The 18401-nt window shown below is 45.3% G+C and overlaps 1 protein-coding gene across 2 annotated transcripts; it reads right to left on the bottom strand.

Annotated features, from left to right (window-relative positions):
• Nucleotides 1-7563: 7563 nt before the first annotated feature.
• On the bottom strand, nt 7564-15801 carry ZDHHC4 (zDHHC palmitoyltransferase 4). 2 transcript variants are annotated; one of them, XM_075319440.1, is made up of 7 exons: nt 15693-15801; nt 13850-13973; nt 13422-13483; nt 11730-11908; nt 11437-11562; nt 8950-9194; nt 7564-8738 (listed from the first exon to the last, which is right to left on the bottom strand). In XM_075319440.1, the coding sequence occupies exons 2-7, from the start codon at nt 13970-13972 to the stop codon at nt 8502-8504; spliced, it is 972 nt and encodes a 323-aa protein (XP_075175555.1). In that variant the 5' UTR covers nt 13973; nt 15693-15801; the 3' UTR covers nt 7564-8501. The 2 variants fall into 2 exon arrangements, with proteins under 2 accessions (XP_075175555.1, XP_075175556.1); XM_075319441.1 differs by having other exon boundaries at nt 15697-15801.
• Nucleotides 15802-18401: the final 2600 nt, after the last annotated feature.

Here is an 18401-nt window from a genome sequence, read left to right as displayed (position 1 = left end):
GGCCATAGCTCTTCAGGTCAAATCATGTTAGGCCTCATTCATGTCTGAAATAAATCCAGAGGCCCTGGACCATATTGACATTTATGGTCCATTTTTGGACTGCGGGCACTACTATGCTCAGGTGCTTGGTATTAGTGATGAGCGAGCACTACCATGCTCGGGTGCTCAGTACTCGTAACTAGTGATGAGCGGGCACTACCATGCTCAGGTGCTCTGTACTCGTAACTAGTGATGAGCGGGCACTACCATGCTCGGGTGCTCAGTACTGGTAACTAGTGATGAGCGGGCACTACCATGCTCAGGTGCTCAGTACTGGTAACTAGTGATGAGCGGGCACTAACATGCTTGGAACTCGCAACGAGCAGGTCAGACTCTGCTGGGCTCACTCAAGTATTATGGAAGTCAATGAGGAACTTAAGCATTTTTCCAGACGATTTCTTAGAAAAGAAGGGAATTTTGTTTACTTACCGTAAATTCCTTTTCTTCTAGCTCCAATTGGGAGACCCAGACAATTGGGTGTATAGCTATTGCCTCCGGAGGCCACACAAAGTATTACACTTAAAAGTGTAAGGCCCCTCCCCTTCCGGCTATACACCCCCAGTGGGATCACTGGCTCACCAGTTTTAGTGCCAAAGCAAGAAGGAGGAAAGCCAATAACTGGTTTAAAGACCAATTCAATCCGAGGAAACATCGGAGAACTGAACCATACCACATGAACACATGTGTCCCGAAAAAACAGAAAAACCCCGAGAAAACAGGGCGGGTGCTGGGTCTCCCAATTGGAGCTAGAAGAAAAGGAATTTACGGTAAGTAAACAAAATTCCCTTCTTCTTTTTCGCTCCTAATTGGGAGACCCAGACAATTGGGACGTCCAAAAGCAGTCCCTGGGTGGGTAAAAGAATACCTCGTGATAGGGCCGTCAAACAGCCCTTTCCTACAGGTGGGCAATCGCCGCCTGAAGGACTTATCTACCTAGGCTGGCATCTGCCGAAGCGTAGGTATGCACCTGAAAATGCTTGGTAAAAGTATGCAGACTCAATCAGGTAGGTGCCTGACACACCTGCTGAGCCGTAGCCTGGTGCCGTAATGCCCAGGATGCACCCACGGCTCTGGTAGAATGGGCCTTCAGCCTTGAGAGAACCAGAAGCCCAGTAGAACTGTAGGTTTCAAGAATTGGTTCCTCGATCCCCCGAGCCAGGGTGGATTCAGAAGCTTGCGACTGTTTACGCCGACCAGCGACAAGGACAAAGAGTGTATCCGGGTGGCGCAGGAGCGCCATGCGGGAAGTAGAACCTGAGTGCTCTCACCAGAACCAACAGATGCAAATCCTTCTGAAATTGATGGACTGGACGAGGACACAAAGAAGGTGAGGTGATATCCTGATTGATATGAAAGTGGGATACCACCTTAGGGAGAAATTCCGGAATCGGACGCAGAACTACCCTGTCCTGGTGAAGGACCAGGAAGGGAGATTTGTATGAGAGCGTTGCTAGCTCGGAAACTCTCCTAAGAGACGAGACCGTTACTAGAAGGCCACTTCCCGAGAAAAGCGGGAAGGGAGACCTCTTTCAAAGGCTCGAAAGGCGGCATCTGGAGAGCAATTAGAACCTTGTTCAGATCCCAGGGCTCTAACGGCCGCTTGTACGGAGTGCTGAGACGACAAACTCCCCGTAGGAACGTGCGTACCTGAGGAAGTCGTTTCTGAAAAAATACAGATAGCGCTGAGACTTGTCCCTAAAGGGAACTGAGCGACAACCCTTTTTCCAACCTAGATTGCAGGAAGGAAGGAAACATAGACGATGCAACCGGCCAGGGAGAAACACCCTGCGCCGAGCACCGAGATAAGAATATCTTCCACGTCCTGTGGTCAATCTTGGCGGACGTTGGTATGCTAGCCTGTCTCATGGTGGCAACCACGTCCTGAGGTAATCCTGACGACACTAGGTTCCAGGACTCAATGCCACACCATCAGGTTGAGGGCCGTAGAATTCAAATGGAAGAATGGCCCTTGAGACAGCCAGTCTGATTGGTCTGGTAGTGCCCCCGGTTAGCCTACCGTGAGGCACCACAGAACCGGGAACCACAACATCCTCGGCCAATCTGTAGCGACGAGGATGGCGCGGCCGCAGTCGGTCCTGATCTAGCGCAGCACTCTGGGCAACAATGCCAGAGGTGGCACATAAGGTAGCTGGAACTGCGACCAATGCTGAACTAAGGCGTCTGCCGCCAGAGCTCGATGATTGTGAAACCGTGCCATGAAGCTGGCACATTGATGTTGTGCCGTGACGCCATTAGATCGACGTCCGGCCTCTGTCAGCGGCGCCAGATCTCCTGAAACCCGTCCGGGTGAAGAGACCATACCCTTTCGGCCACACCCCGGCGACTTAGGAAGTCAGCTTCCTAGTTTTCCACGCCTGGGATGTGAACTGTGGATATGGTGGATGCCGTGTCTTCCACCCACATCAGAACCTGCCGGACTTCCTGGAAGGCTTGCCGGTTGCGCGTTCTTCCTTGGTGGTTGATGTATGCCACCGCTGTGGAGTTGTCCGACTGAAGTCGGATTTGCTTGCTGTCCAGCTGCTGTTGGAAGGTTTGCAGGGCAAGATACACTGCTCTGTGTTCAAGAACATCGATCTGAAGGGTGGACTCTTGCTGAGTCCACGTACCCTGAGCGCTGTGGTGGAGAAAAACTGCTCCCCACCCTGATAGACTCGCGTCTGTCGTAACTATCGCCCAGGATGGGGATAGGAAGGACCTTCTTTTTGACCATGAGGTGGGAAGAAGCCACCACCGTAGAGATTCCTTGGCCGCCTGAGAAAGAAAGACGACTCTGTTGAGGGAGGTCGACTCCCCGTCCCATTGGCGGAGAATGTCACATTGTAGTGGACGCAGATGAAACTGCGCGAAAAGAACTGCCTCCATTGCTACCATCTTACGTAGGAAGTGCATGAGGCGTCTCAATGTGTGCGACTGGTTCTTAAAGAAGAGATTGCAGCCCGTAGTGAATGCTGTTTGTCTAGCGGAAGCTTCACTATCGCTGAGAGAGTATGAAACTCCATGCCTAGATATGTTAGCGATAGGGTCGGGGTCGGATCTGACTTCAAAAAGTTGATGATCCACCCAAAACTCTAGAGAGTCTCCAGCGCAACGTTCGGGCAGTGTCGGCATGTTTCCTAAGAGAGTGCCTTGACAAGTAGATCGTCTAAATATGGGATCACAGAGTGACCCTGAGAGTGCAGGACTGGGACTACTGCTGCCCTGACCTTGGCGAAGACCAGTGGGACTGTCGCTAGCCGGAAGGTAGAGCTACGAACAGAAGGTGTTCGTCTCCTATAACGAAGCGTAGAAACGCTAGTGCTCTGGAGCAATCGGCACGTGTGGATAAGCATCCTTGATGCCTAATGATGCTAGGAAATGTCCTTGGGACATTGAGGCGATGACATGGCGGAGGGATACCATCCGGAACCGCCTGGTGTCCACGAGCTTGCTGAGCAGTTTTAGATCCAGAACGGGACGGAACGGCCCGTTCTTATAGGCACCGCAAATAATTTGGGGTAAAAACCGTGACCTTGTTCCTGAAGAGGAACGGGGGTCATCACTCTTTCTGCCTATAGAGTGCACCCTGTTTGCAGAAGAGCAGCAGCTCGGCCGGGAGGTGGAGAAGTTCTGAAGAATCGAGTTGGAGGACGAGAAGTGAGCTCTATCCTGTACCCGTGAGACAGAATGTCTCACACCCAACGGTCATTGACCTATGGCAGCTAAATATCGCCAAGGCGGGTGAGCCTGCTACCGACCGAGGATGCGGAGAGAGGAGGCCGCAAGTCATGAGGAAGCCGCCTTGGAAGCGGGTTTTCAGACTGTCTCTTTTTTGGGCGTGACTGAGCCCGCCAAGAATCTGAGCTCCTCTGATCCTTTTGAGTCCACATTGGACGAGGAAAAATGGGACCTGCCCGAGCCTCGAAAAGACCGAAACCACGACTGCCTCCTGCTCTGTTGGGGTTTGTTGTGTCCGGGCTGAGGAAAGGATGAATCCTTACCCCTGGACTGTTTAATGGTTACATCCAAACGCTCACCAAACAGTCGGTCAGCAGAAAAAGGCAACTGGTTAAGCAACCTTTTTTGGAAGCAGAATCTGCCTTCCATTCACTTAACGAGCAGACCAGGCTCTGCTTAAAAACACGGAGCAGCGGAGGCTACTGCCGTACGGTTCGCAGAGTCTAGGGCAACCTGAATCGCGTAAGAAACAAATGCAGACATTTGAGAGGTTAAGGATGCCACCTGCGGCACAGATGTACGTGTAACCGTGTCAATCTGTGTAAGACAAGCTGAAATAGCTTGGAGTGCCCCAAGGGTGAGAATGCTGGAGCCAACGGTGCGCCGACAGTCTCATAGATGGATTTAGACCAGAGATCCATCTGTCTGTCAGTGGCATCTTTAAGTGCAGCTCCATCTCCCACTGCAACTATGGATCTAGCTACAAGCCTGGAGATTGGAGGATGCCGCTTGGGACACTGGGTCCAGTCCTTGACCACGTCAGGGGGCAGGGATAACGTGTATCCTAAGCCGTTTGGAGAAGCGCATATCTGGATAAGTGTGGTGTTCCTGGACTGCCTCTCTGAAGGCAGAGTGGTCCAGAAAAATACGTGAAGCTGACTCCTCCACTGGAGGAGCTGGGTGAGAAATAACCAACATTCTATTGATGGACGCTATAAGATTATTCACTATGGCGTCACCATTAGGTGTATCCAGATTGAGAGCGGTCTCAGGATCAGAATCCTGAGCCGCTACTTCCGCCTCATTACACAGAGAGTCCTTCTGCTAGGACCCTGATGAAACCGAGGGCCGCTCATAGTGAGCCCGCTTAGGCTGTCTGGGACTGACGTCTGTGCAGAGCCGTGACTCTGGGATGCGTGTGACATTCCCGGAGCTGTTAGTTGTTCACACTGAGGGGGGCCATGGATCAATGATTCAACAGTGCCCATGTTGTGAGAGACATGTCCGGACTGCTAGGCTTCTAGTATCATAGCCATAGTCTCAGAAAATCTGTCAGTAAATACTGCAGACACCGTCCTCATCCTCTGGCCATTAGCAGAGACTCCGGCTGAGTTGGATATAATGGGGGTCTATGTAACCTGCCGGCCGTATAGCCGTACATGCTGTACCGGCTGCATAGAAAAACATGTGGTTCTGCACCTTTGTTTTACACAGAGAATATGCTGATAACTCCTCCGCATAATCCAGGAGGGTATATACAACGTGCGACCAAACAGTGCAATGTATATAGTACAAGCATATCTATAAGTGCACTTCTGCACTAGTGGGGTTAGCACCACAGGTGCTGCTTAACGCCTGTTGCAGCGATTGTGTGACTATCAGAATGCCAGGGTCTTCCACACTTGTCTCTGTATCGTACAGAAACTGACACTAATGGCTGCCGGCGTCCTTGTAGAGAAGGAAGCCGTGGGCGTGCCTGAGAGTGCGGGAATCCGGTTTCACAGTGCACACAGTGAGAGGGGTGGAGTATGCAAAACATACTCCAGCTCTCAGCGCTGCTGTGCTATGCAGCGTCACGCCCCTACCCTGACTGTCAGGCCTGTGGGCGGTAACGAAGGGAGACTAGGCCCAGAAGCCGGGGACTCGAGTTAATAAGCGCGGCCGGCATATCAGTGCTGGCCGGCGCGGAAGTCCCCGGCGCACCACAAATCCCAGCGGCGCCTTAAATAAAAATGGCAGCGGCGGTTAGCGCAGTAGTCACCCAATACACTAACACACCCAGCAACGCTGTGGTGTGCGATGGCACTAGTGCGGACAGCGCCGCTGTCCCTGGCGCACTAACACACCCAGCAGTGCTGCCGTGTGTCTGCGCGGTCCCCACAGGGACACAGAGTACCTCCATGTAGCAGGGCCATGTCCCTGAAGATACTCCGCTCCATGTCCAGCAGATACCAGGGGCTGTGGATGGAGCACTGTCTCAGTGCCTGGAGACCGATAGAATCCCACTTCACCCAGAGCCCTGTAAAAAGGGATGGGGAAGGAAGCAGCATGTGGGCTCCAGCCTCCGTACCCGCAATGGGTACCTCAACCTTAACAAACACCTCCGACATGAAGTGGGGTGAGAAGGGAGCATGCTGGGAGCCCTGTATGGGCCCTCTTTTCTTCCATCCGACATAGTCAGCAGCTGCTGCTGACTAAACAGTGGAGCTATGCGTGGATGTGTTGCCTCCTTCGCACAAAGCACAAAACTGGTGAGCCAGTGATCCCACTGGGGGTGTATAGCCGGAAGGGGAGGGGCCTTACACTTTTAAGTGTAATACTTTGTGTGGCCTCCGGAGGCAATAGCTATACACCCAATTGTCTGGGTCTCCCAATTAGGAGCGAAAAAGAAATGCTCGTTTTCCATTGACTTTCATTATACTCTGTACATGAGTACAGAGCATGGTAGTGCCCGCTCATCATTAGTTACGAGTACCGAGCACCCGAGCATTGTAGTGCCCGCTCATCACTAGTTACGAGTACTGAGCACCTGAGCATGGTAGTGCCCGCTCATCACTAGTTACGAGTACAGCGCACCTGAGCATGGTAGTGCTCGCTCATCACTAGTTACCAGTACTGAGCACCTGAGCATGGTAGTGCCCGCTCATCATTAGTTACGAGTACCGAGCACCCGAGCATTGTAGTGCCCGCTCATCACTAGTTACCAGTACTGAGCACCCGAGCATGGTAGTGCCCGCTCATCACTAGTTACGAGTACTGAGCACCCGAGCATGGTAGTGCCCGCTCATCACTAGTTACGAGTACTGAGCACCCGAGCATGGTAGTGCCCGCTCATCACTAGTTACGAGTACAGCGCACCCGAGCATGGTATTGCTCTCTCATCACTAGTTACGAGTACTGAGCACCCGAGCATGGTAGTGCCCGCTCATCACTAGTTACGAGTACTGAGCACCCGAGCATGGTAGTGCCCGCTCATCACTAGTTACCAGTACTGAGCACCTGAGCATGGTAGTGCCCGCTCATCATTAGTTACGAGTACCGAGCACCCGAGCATTGTAGTGCCCGCTCATCACTAGTTACGAGTACTGAGCACCTGAGCATGGTATTGCCCGCTCATCACTAGTTACGAGTACTGAGCACCTGAGCATGGTAGTGCCCGCTCATCACTAGTTACCAGTACTGAGCACCTGAGCATGGTATTGCCCGCTCATCACTAGTTACCAGTACTGAGCACCCGAGCATGGTAGTGCCCGCTCATCACTAGTTACCAGTACTGAGCACCCGAGCATGGTAGTGCCCGCTCATCACTAGTTACGAGTACTGAGCACCCGAGCATGGTAGTGCCCGCTCATCACTAGTTACGAGTACTGAGCACCCGAGCATGGTAGTGCCCGCTCATCACTAGTTACGAGTACTGAGCACCCGAGCATGGTAGTGCCCGCTCATCACTAGTTACGAGTACTGAGCACCTGAGCATGGTAGTGCCCGCTCATCACTAGTTACGAGTACTGAGCACCCGAGCATGGTAGTGCCCGCTCATCACTAGTTACCAGTACCGAGCAGTGCCAACTTTTCAGAAAAGTCTTCCCTTTTAGGATTTTACCCTTACCCACTGCTGGTATCTCAATCTTCAGTGTACGGTGATACCATGGATGGCAGGTATGTACCATCTACTGCTGCTGCCCTTACTATATCTCACCAAATATCAGCTGACCCCTGAGATTTGCACCACGTAGAAAATAAAATCAAAATGGAACAGTTAGAGTATTACTTTGGAGTCTTATACTGCAACATTCATGTACCTTATAAATGAGATGTTACTGGGGTCATGCATTACTCCATATGGATTTATCACATTAAAAAAAAAAACACAAAAGGCATTGTCCAAACATTAAATACATCTGTTGCATAATTCACAGTGCTGTTAAAAAATATATACATATAGCGCCATCTAGTGTCCAGATTGTATAACTGACCATCCACCTAATGAGTGAAGTCCTGGTGGTCGCACATGCTCAGTCCCTCTCCCCACAGCCAGGCTTTGCACAGCAGGGCAGCCAACAAAAAGTTTTCTGCTTGCTTGTTGGGACCAGAGCATGGCAGTATACAGTCCTTCTGGAGAGCAAAGAAGGAACTAGGCTGCCAGAGGGGGAAGGAGACTGGTTCAGCCCCAGCAAAACAGTTAGGGTGCCGTTTGTGCCCCCTGCTGGTGTATTCTGTATGTTTTTTCCTGTTCAGGTAAATGAAAGCCATGTATAGATCGCCCTCTAGTGGGAAGTTTGTGCAGCAACACAGCCTTTTCTATTTAATATAAGTAGGTTAGAAAATCGTCACAGTATTTATGCTGCTGGTTCTTTCAATCTAGTAAATGGAAGGTTCCCTTTAACCCTTACAAGGATTGATGGCTTCTATACAAAGCTGGGGTCATTATAGGACGCTATGGCCCGGACCCCCACAGTGGACAGGTAACCCTTCGGCTCCAGTCTCCGCGGTGCAGACGCCATCGCTCATCTCTCCTTCTGATAACGGGTGTAAGGTTGGAATATTTCTTTCAAGTTGCTCAGAATTCCCCTTGAGTAGCCTCTAGGAGACGCCGAGACCCTCCAGGCTTTGTACCACTCATTGGTGGTCCGGTTAGTGATGGACAAGTACCAGAGGAAGCAGGTGTAGCCCCCCAAGAAGAATATGAGGAGGAACAGGAATCCCAGGGTGAAGATGATCCTCGGAAAAGTCAGGAACAGGTGCTGGGAAGGAAATAAGAAGTGTGTGAGCATAGCCTTAGAATGGTGTTATCCTATTGAGCCCGGCCACCAGGACAACCCTTCATTGTGTAATTTAAATGCTGCAGTCAGTGATTGGCAGCAGCATTAAAATAAATTACAGCGATCGGTTAATTTCGCTATTTTGGGTTTATCTGAACTTCTTCCCCCTTTTTTCTGCAGGTCTCATACACACCTGTATAACATAAGCCAAGCTGGCGATCTCCTGCTGCCCGCGGCTGTCCACGTAGGCCGCAGTCATCATGTGTGAGAGCAGCACCACCTGCAGGAGGAAGGCTGTAATGACCGCAGCCAAGCAGGCGGCCGTCACCGTCAGGCTCAGCAGGTACAGTAAGAAGTGGCGGATATTCAGGGCTCCGATGCAATTGTTCACCCAAACACAGTGATGGTCGAACCTCTGGATGCAGTTCCCACACACACCTGCAGGGGGGGAAAGAGTAAACCAGAGCGCTACAAGGAGAGAAACTAAAGGGGAACTCTCTAGTCTTAAACTTACATTGGACATGATAAGAAACCCTACTAGGCTGCCTGGACTTCAGCAATCCGACAGTTTTAGTATTATAATTTTTTTTTTTTATAGCTAAATAAATAAAATAAAAATTAAACTTTTTTTAGTTATTTAAAAAAAAAAAATTATATATCCGAAAAAATATTAATGTATACTTGTTTTAAAAAAAACTTTTTTAAATAACGAAAACATTATTAAAAGTTAAAAAAAATTACACAAATTATACATTTGTTTAACAAATTAAATTTAATTTTTAATTAAAATTATATATATTTTTATTCAAATTTAAAATATATACATTTTAAATTTATTAATTATGTACTGTATTTTTTTTAATTTAAAAAAATGAAAAGTTCTGTAATTTTTTCCAAATTAAAGAAACAGTACATAATTCTTAAATTTTAAAATTTATATATAAAATTTGAATATAATTAACTAAAAAATTAAAAAACATTTAATTTGTTGTTTAAAAAAATGTATAATTGTGTAATTTAATATCTAAAAAAATGTAAATTTAATTTAGTTTATTTTTTTTTTATTTTAAACAAATTTTTATTTGGTTATATAAAGTATATTTAAAAAAAAACATTAAAACATTAAAAAGTTGTTTTTTATTATTAACCATTTAGGCACCCAGTCATATTTGCATGGGTTTTTTTTTTCATGCGCCATAACTTTATATTTTTGGGGGTCTACAAGGCTGTTGAGGGAATTTTATTTTGCAGGATGAGATTTACAGATAAAGCAATACCATTCACTTTAATACATAATGTACAGAAAACTGGTACAAAAAAATAAAAATGGGGGGAAGCCATTCTGCCAATTTTTTTTTTTTTTTACGAGGGGTTAATGACTAAATAGGAGGACTTGATGCTCCCATTAGCATCAACATCAGGTTTTATGACAGGAATACGGAATTTCAATGTATCCGTAAAAATTGGATGTTATACAGCTGATTCCTATGGAATCCCTAAAAAACCTAACCGGGAGCGTCCCATCCGAAATATGAAAGTAGCTTTATTTTATTTTTATTATTTTTTCAAGCATTTAGTCCGTGAACACGAAGCCATCATCTGAACAACTTAGGCCAAAAATACGAGTCCTGTGTCGGGTGGGTGACATATAGCAGCTCATCATCCGCGTACATACCGACTTTCAGGTATAGGTCGGTACTTAAAGGGTCTGGTTACACACATTCATTATTTTCAGTATTTTAGAAGCCGTTTTTCGGGAGTTTTTGGATTGGACCTGCCCGAAAAAGACGTGTGCCTGTACCCATAGCGAACGGAAAAGGAGCTTATAAGTTGGGTATAAGTTTGTACACCGCCTGCGGAAAATAAGGGCTGATGCTTTTCCGGCATAAATTAGACCACTCGCCAGGCTACTGGATGCCATAGAGGACGACTTAACCATGGCGACCCTCGCTGCCATATACCTGATCTGTCCATATAATAACTACATGTAGTACCAAATATCACCAGTAGAGGACACTCCAGAGGAGATCTATGGCTCTCCAGCACTTCCATCCATTGTGCTCTGCCTCAATTAATATAGGAGGCAATGGGATGACACAACCTCTAAGTGTGTTTAACAATAAAAACATGACTAATATTAAAGGGGGTGTCCCTTTAGAGAGGGGGGGGGGACGACACATTTTTTTTAAACTAAAATGCATGTAACTGGACTAAATCATTTTTGCCATTTGATTTATTAAAAAAATGTTGCACAGTTTGCTTTCTATAGTCTCTGTATTGTACCATCTATTGCTGGCTGCAGAACGAGTTAACTGAGACACTATTAGTGAGCTCCTTCCTGATCTCAGCTGAATATAACCACAGACCACATCAAAGCTGAATGTGCAGTAAACCGAAAGTTTGTAAAAGCCAAACGGTGCAACATTATTAATGGAATAAATTATTTTTAGCATTTAAATATAAAACAAAAATGTCCCCAAAGGTGGCCAATCCCTTTAATAAAATAGTCTACTTCCAAAAACAGTGCCACATCTGTCTACAGGTCGAGTGTGGTATTACAGCTTCATCCTGAGCAATGAAACCAGACGCAACCCAAGGACGGGTGAAGCTCTGTTTCTGGAAGGAAGCGTCCATGTTTATTGAATTCTGGAGAACCCCTTTAAATATAACCTGGACTCACCGCAGTGTTTGGAGCGTGCCGGTTTCAGCAGGTGACACGTTGCACACTTATTGCTGTGATGGAACAGGATCTCGTCATATTCATACACCCGGGTATACAATTCTTCATTCTGTTTGGTGACTTTTCCTAGAAAAAAAAAAACAAAAATCTTAAAAGGGGTATTCCAACTTTAGATATGACCCCACTATATGATGCAGGTCCCATTGCTGGTGCCCGCATCTTCCTCCAGAGCAGGGGGTCCTAGGACCCCCATGTGGCAGACTTCTCCGCCCTGTGTGTCCACGTCCTCTTACCTGGGTCGGACGTGCAGCATTTGTAGAAGTAGTAAAGATTCACGGAGATCAGGACGTACGGCAAGAAAACCAGGATCCAGTTGATCTCCAGCTCCAGGCTGTAGTCCAGAACCTCCCAGGTGTATTCTGCAAACACCAGCGAGTCCAGGACCAGGTGCAGGACCACAAAAGCACCGCTCCTAAAATCCGAGGGGGAGCAATCAAAATGACAAAATGCACAGACAAGCAACGGTCCACATATCGCCTCTATACCCCGATCATTGCTCTGCTCTAGGGCGGCACGGTGGCTCAGTGGTCTTGTGGTGGCTCAGTGGTTAGCACTGTAGTCTTGTGGTGGCTCATTGGTTAGCACTGTTGTCTTGTGGTGGCTCAGTGGTTAGCACTGCAGTCTTGTGGTGGCTCAGTGGTTAGCACTGCAGTCTTGTGGTGGCTCAGTGGTTAGCACTGCAGTCTTGTGGTGGCTCAGTGGTTAGCACTGCAGTCTTGTGGTGGCTCAGTGGTTAGCACTGCAGTCTTGTGGTGGCTCAGTGGTTAGCACTGCAGTCTTGTGGTGGCTCAGTGGTTAGCACTGCAGTCTTGTGGTGGCTCAGTGGTTAGCACTGCAGTCTTGCAGCGCTGGGGTCCTGGGTTCGAATCCCACCAAGGACACCATCTGCAAGGAGTTTGTATGTTCTCCCCGTGTTTGCGTGGGTTTCCTCCGGGTTCTCCGGTTTCCTCCCACACTCCAAAGACATACAGATAGGGACCTTAGATTGGGAGCCCCAATGGGGACAGCGTTCCTGATGTATGTGAAGCGCTGCGGAATATGTTAACGTTATATAAAAATAAAGATTTATTTTATTTATTTTTTTTATTTTTTGCTCTAAACTAGCAGTCTGCAACTCATCACTGCTGTGATACTACAACTCCCAGCATGTCCTGATGCACAGCGAGCGTATTAAAGTGACAGAAGATTACAAAAATACCATCAACCCAGTAATTGTCTACTCTGGGGCTGAACTGCAATACCACACACAACCAGGGGACAGGAGTGGCGCTGTTTCTATAAGAAAGTGGCCATTTTTTATATTCCTGTATGACCCCCTTTAGTATTGCTCATAGGGAAGATTATTTCACTGCTGTGCAGAGGCAATATACATGACGCCTTAAAGGGTTATTCCCATCTTCATAGATGGATTTTTGTTATGGCATAGAGCTTGTAAATTCAAGCACTTTTGCAATTCATTGCTTATTAAAATTTGCAGCCGTTCTTGAGATATTAACACTTTTTATGTTTACAACTTGTTGCCTAGGAGACCGACCACCGCTGCGGTCTAACTTGCAAACCTCCTGCTGAAGCTGGCCAGGATTAGGAAATAATAAGGGCGGTCCTGGCTGGCTTACAAGCTCAACAGAACCCAGCTTGTAAGTACTGTCCATGTTCTGTAGCCTAGCAGCGGTGGTCGGTTACCAAGGCAACGAGATGTTATTAAAAATGTTAATATCTCAAGAACGGCTAAACATTTTAATCAGGAAATAAATTGCAAAACTGTTTGTATGTACAAGTACTATGTGATAATATCCATTTATGAAACGGGGAATAACCCTTTAAAGGACATTTTACAATCAATTGTGCAAAAATGGATGATCCCTTTAACTATTTAATAATATCTGGGTTTAAATGTGGGATTTGAGGAGGACTGTGTCTCTTACCTGGTGTGGAAGCAGCGGCCGATACATCTCTGAAGCCAAAATGGGGACAAGCGGGAAATGACCTGAGATAAAACAAAACACATGGGGTGAATGTAAAGGGTTACATAAAACTTTGTGATGCGTCAGACGTTTTAATCAGAGGGGTCCGAGTAATCACTTAAAGGATCAGAAGCGCTCGGCGGACTGCTGGGCTCCTTCATGGGGGGGGGGATAAAATTCACTGTGATTAACTGCAGCTCACTGGTATTGTGAGTGATTGGCTGCAGCGGTCACATATCTATATGACCAGAACAGATTGTACAGAGCCGGTTCTTGCTGTACAGACATGTGACCGCTGCAGCCAGTCACTGACCACAGTCCGGAACGTCACTACTGCAGCCCAAAAAAATACAGTCAGTGGGAGGCGCCGGAAGAAGGGGGTGTCTCACCTGCTCGGCTCTGCAGAGGGCGACGTCCAGTCCACGGGTGGATCGTCCAGAGAAGAAGCAGAAAGTGGAAACTCCGAGAATGAGGAAAATGAGATAGCAGATGAAAAGCCAAAGAAAGTCCATGCTGGAGAAGGAGAAAAACACAGGGCAGGTTAGTGCACGGCGCACTGTATGTACTACGATCACAGCAACCAGGGCAGACCCTACTGCAGAGCCGCAGACCCCCCGCCATAAGAAAGCAGACCACTCCCCCACCATAGGAAAGCAGACACTACTGCAGAGCCAAAGCCCACCACCACCACCATAAGCAAGCAGACCACCCCCTCCACCATAGGAAAGCAGACACTGCCACTGTACAAAATTCAGACACACACACACACACCCCCCCTCCGCCGCACACACGCCAACTCCCACCACAACTCTGCTGTCTCATCATTACCCTATTAGATCAAATGGACATGTTGATCTCCCCTATCAGCAATGCTTAAAGGGGCTTTCCGGGACTGGAAAAATATTTATGATTTGATCCAATAAAAAAGGCGCCACACCTGATTGTACCTGGTATTGCATCTCAGCATCGATCACTAAGAAAAGCTGAGCTGCAATTCTACACTGAGGCTGGTCTTTACAGGAGCCATAATGAATGCCTTCTGGGGCCACACACACTAAATGCGACTGTCACACATTGACTACTGCACTTCAGGGCTGAGCGGCTGCTGTACGAGCAGATGACGCCTGTGCAGCACAGCTGTAATATTCTGCATATGGTGCAGGCTCAGCTCCTGAGACCGTGTCATATATGGGAACCTGACATTGGATGTAAAAGGAAGTCCAATGTCAGAGAAAGGATTACAGGGGCTGTAATTAATTTACATAGGGTAATCCCTATATATATATATATATATATATATATATATATAAAATTATACAGTCAGTCTGTGGCAGGGGCATTTAAGTGGCACAATCGCAGGACTTGGCCGCTCTGATGCCCATCAGCTGGTGCACTGCCATGGCGGCCGGGTGACCACCAACTTTACACCCGGCTGAGTTTCAGAATGTCTACTGTAGTATATAGTACCAGTAATAAAAACCTTAAGGGTTCAAGTCCCTTAAAAGGAATGCAAACATGCAAAAAGTTAGAATCATCCCGTTGCAAATTTAAATCTACAGACAATAAAGAAAAAACATTTAGTATTGCAGGAACCATAAAGGTTCTTATCAATGCAAATATACAAATTATTTAAAGGGGTTGTCCAGTCATCTGTATAAAAGTCTGCAATGATCCTATATTAGGGTGTGATTATATATATATATATATATATATACACACACACATACATACATACACACACGTGTACATAGGGTGTTCATATATATATATATATATATATATATATATATATATAATACCCACCCTATGTGGCTGCATACTTCTGATTCTTTGTAGTGTGTGCACCGCCTGCCATTGCCAGTATATATATACATATATATATATACACACTCACTGTGTGTGTGTGTGTGTGTGTGTGTGTGTGTGTGTGTGTGTGTGTGTGTGTGTATGTATATATATATAGATATAGATATAGATAGAGTTCATGAAAGAAGGGAAGGAAAATGGCTGCCTACTTAAAGGGGTTAACCACCGAAGAAAGTAAAAATAATCTCTCCAGGGTGAAATCCTTGCAAACAGCCCCTCATAGCTCACTCAGCTTCCTGCAGTGACACATACATTCTGAGGTGTTGACATTATCAGTCTCTATAGAAACTGTCACAGATGAGAAACAGACCTCCCGAGAAGTGTGGACCCACTACAGCCCATAATAACACACAGGTATACACTCACTTACACGGGTCACTGTGGATTCACTGCAGTCATCACACCATAACCACAAAAATCCCCTTCAGCTGGACACACGAGCGGGACCACTGGGGGCGGCCATCTTGGTACACCCGGAAGAAGAGCGGAGGAAACGTCTACAGGCCGTCCAATAGAACGCCGAGGTGTTCGAACGTCTAAAGTCAAGCGCCGACCAATCGAGTCATGAAGCAGACGCTGGATTCAGGCTTCTAAATCGAGAGTCGAACTCCAGACTTTGTAATCGATCGTCTATCGACAAGACTAGGATGCAGGCAGCAGCAGAGGCAGCACTGGGCCTCAGGTTGGGTCTGTAAACTATATAACCAAAACTAAAGTTATCAACGGCTAGGACCTCTCTTGTTATAATATCTCTGCAATTTATATTTGTTTGTATATATATATATATATATATATATATATATATATATATATATATATATATATATATAAATAGTTATAATTATATATAATAATTATAAAATATTATATAACATATAATAAGTATATTATATATAATAATTATGTATTATATAATATATTATAGATATTTATATATGTATATATATATACAGTACATATGGAAACTGTCAACAAGCAGGTTAGGGTGATTGCAGCTGGGTGATTTGCCATAATTCAATGCTGTCTTTGCTCCCTGCTCTAGTGCATTACTGTGCGGCAATATTAAATTCCCTCCTAATGAATAGTAACACTCGGACACCTGAGTCACTTATCTGTGAGTGACATCTTCATCCTCTCACATTACCTGCGCTGCGGACAAGAACGGCCATAAAGGATGCGGCAGGACAATACATACGTCTCCTTTGTACGACAAAATCCCAGCCATATATCATCAATGGGATCACTTATCATGGAGACATAGCTGTATACTGCCCCTATGCACAAGAATATAACTACTATAATACTGCCCCCATTGTACAAGAATATAACTACTATAATACAATCCCCTATATACAAGAATATAACTACTATAATACTGCCCCTATGCACAAGAATATAACTACTATAAGGGTATGTGCGCACGTTGCTTTTTACCTGCTTTTTACCTGCTTTTTTGCTGCTTTTTCTTCTGCGCTGTTTAATGCCAAAATGGATGTGTTCTTCTATTCAAGCAAAGTCTATGGGAATTTGGGTTTCTTGTTCACACTATGTTGTTCAAAATGCAGCCTTTTTGTGGCAGAACTTTGGTCAAAAACTCAGCTTTGCAGTGCAAAACCCAAATGGCAAAAACAATTGACATGTTGCTTCTTTGAAAAGCTGAGTTTTTGACCAAAGTTCTGCCACAAAAAGGCTGCATTTTGAACAACATAGTGTGAACAAGAAACCCAAATTCCCATAGACTTTGCTTGAATAGAAGAACACATCCATTTTGGCATTAAACAGCGCAGAAGAAAAAGCAGCAAAAAAGCAGGTAAAAAGCAGGTAAAAAGCAACGTGCGCACATACCCTAATACTGCCCCCATTGTACAAGAATATAACTACTATAATACTGCCCCTATTGTACAAGAATATAACTACTATAATACTATCCCCTATATACAAGAATATAACTACTATAATACTGCTCCCTATATACAAGAATATAACTACTATAATACTGCCCCCATTGTACAAGAATATAACTACTATAATACTATCCCCTATATACAAGAATATAACTACTATAATACTGCCCCTATGTACAAGAATATAACTACTATAATACTGCTCCCTATATACAAGAATATAACTACTATAATACCGCCCCCTATGTACAAGAATATAACTACTATAATACTGCCCCTATGTACAAGAATATAACTACTATAATACTGCCCCTATGTACAAGAATATAACTACTATAATACTGCCCCTATTTACAAGAATATAACTACTATAATACCGCCCCTATGTACAAGATTATAACTACTATAATACCGCCCCCTATGTACAAGAATATAACTACTATAATACCGCCCCCTATATACAAGAATATAACTACTATAATACTGCCCCTATGTACAAGAATATAACTACTATAATACTGCCCCTATTTACAAGAATATAACTACTATAATACCGCCCCTATATACAAGAATATAACTACTATAATACTGCCCCCTATGTACAAGAATATAACTACTATAATACTGCCCCTATTTACAAGAATATAACTACTATAATACCGCCCCTATGTACAAGATTATAACTACTATAATACTGCCCCCTATGTACAAGAATATAACTACTATAATACTGCCCCTATGTACAAGAATATAACTACTATAATACTGACCCCTATGTACAAGAATATAACTACTATAATACTGCCCCTATGCACAAGAATATAACTACTATAATACTGCCCCTATGTACAAGAATATAACTACTATAATACTGCCCCCATTGTACAAGAATATAACTACTATAATACTGCCCCTATGTACAAGAATATAACTACTATAATACTGCTCCTATGTACAAGAATATAACTACTATAATACTGCCCCTATTTACAAGAATATAACTACTATAATACTGCCCCTATGTACAAGAATATAACTACTATAATACTGCTCCTATGTACAAGAATATAACTACTATAATACTGCCCCTATGTACAAGAATATAACTACTATAATACTGACCCCTATGTACAAGAATATAACTACTATAATACTGCCCCTATGCACAAGA

This window comes from Anomaloglossus baeobatrachus, chromosome 7, assembly GCF_048569485.1.
Source record: "Anomaloglossus baeobatrachus isolate aAnoBae1 chromosome 7, aAnoBae1.hap1, whole genome shotgun sequence".
Lineage (NCBI taxonomy): Eukaryota > Metazoa > Chordata > Amphibia > Anura > Aromobatidae > Anomaloglossus > Anomaloglossus baeobatrachus.
Note: the sequence above shows the minus strand (reverse complement) of the source record. Positions and strands in the feature narration are given on the sequence as shown.

Excerpts from the sequence above, each read along its gene's own strand:
- ZDHHC4 (XM_075319440.1), bottom strand. The coding sequence starts at position 13,972 with ATGGACTTTCTTTGGCTTTTCATCTGCTATCTCATTTTCCTCATTCTC. Across the intron at positions 11,909-13,421 it reads GGCCGCTGCTTCCACACCAG|GAGCGGTGCTTTTGTGGTCC; the intron begins GTAAGAGACACA and ends CTCGGATTTTAG. Across the intron at positions 8,739-8,949 it reads GCTTGGCTTATGTTATACAG|CACCTGTTCCTGACTTTTCC; the intron begins GTGTGTATGAGA and ends TTTCCTTCCCAG.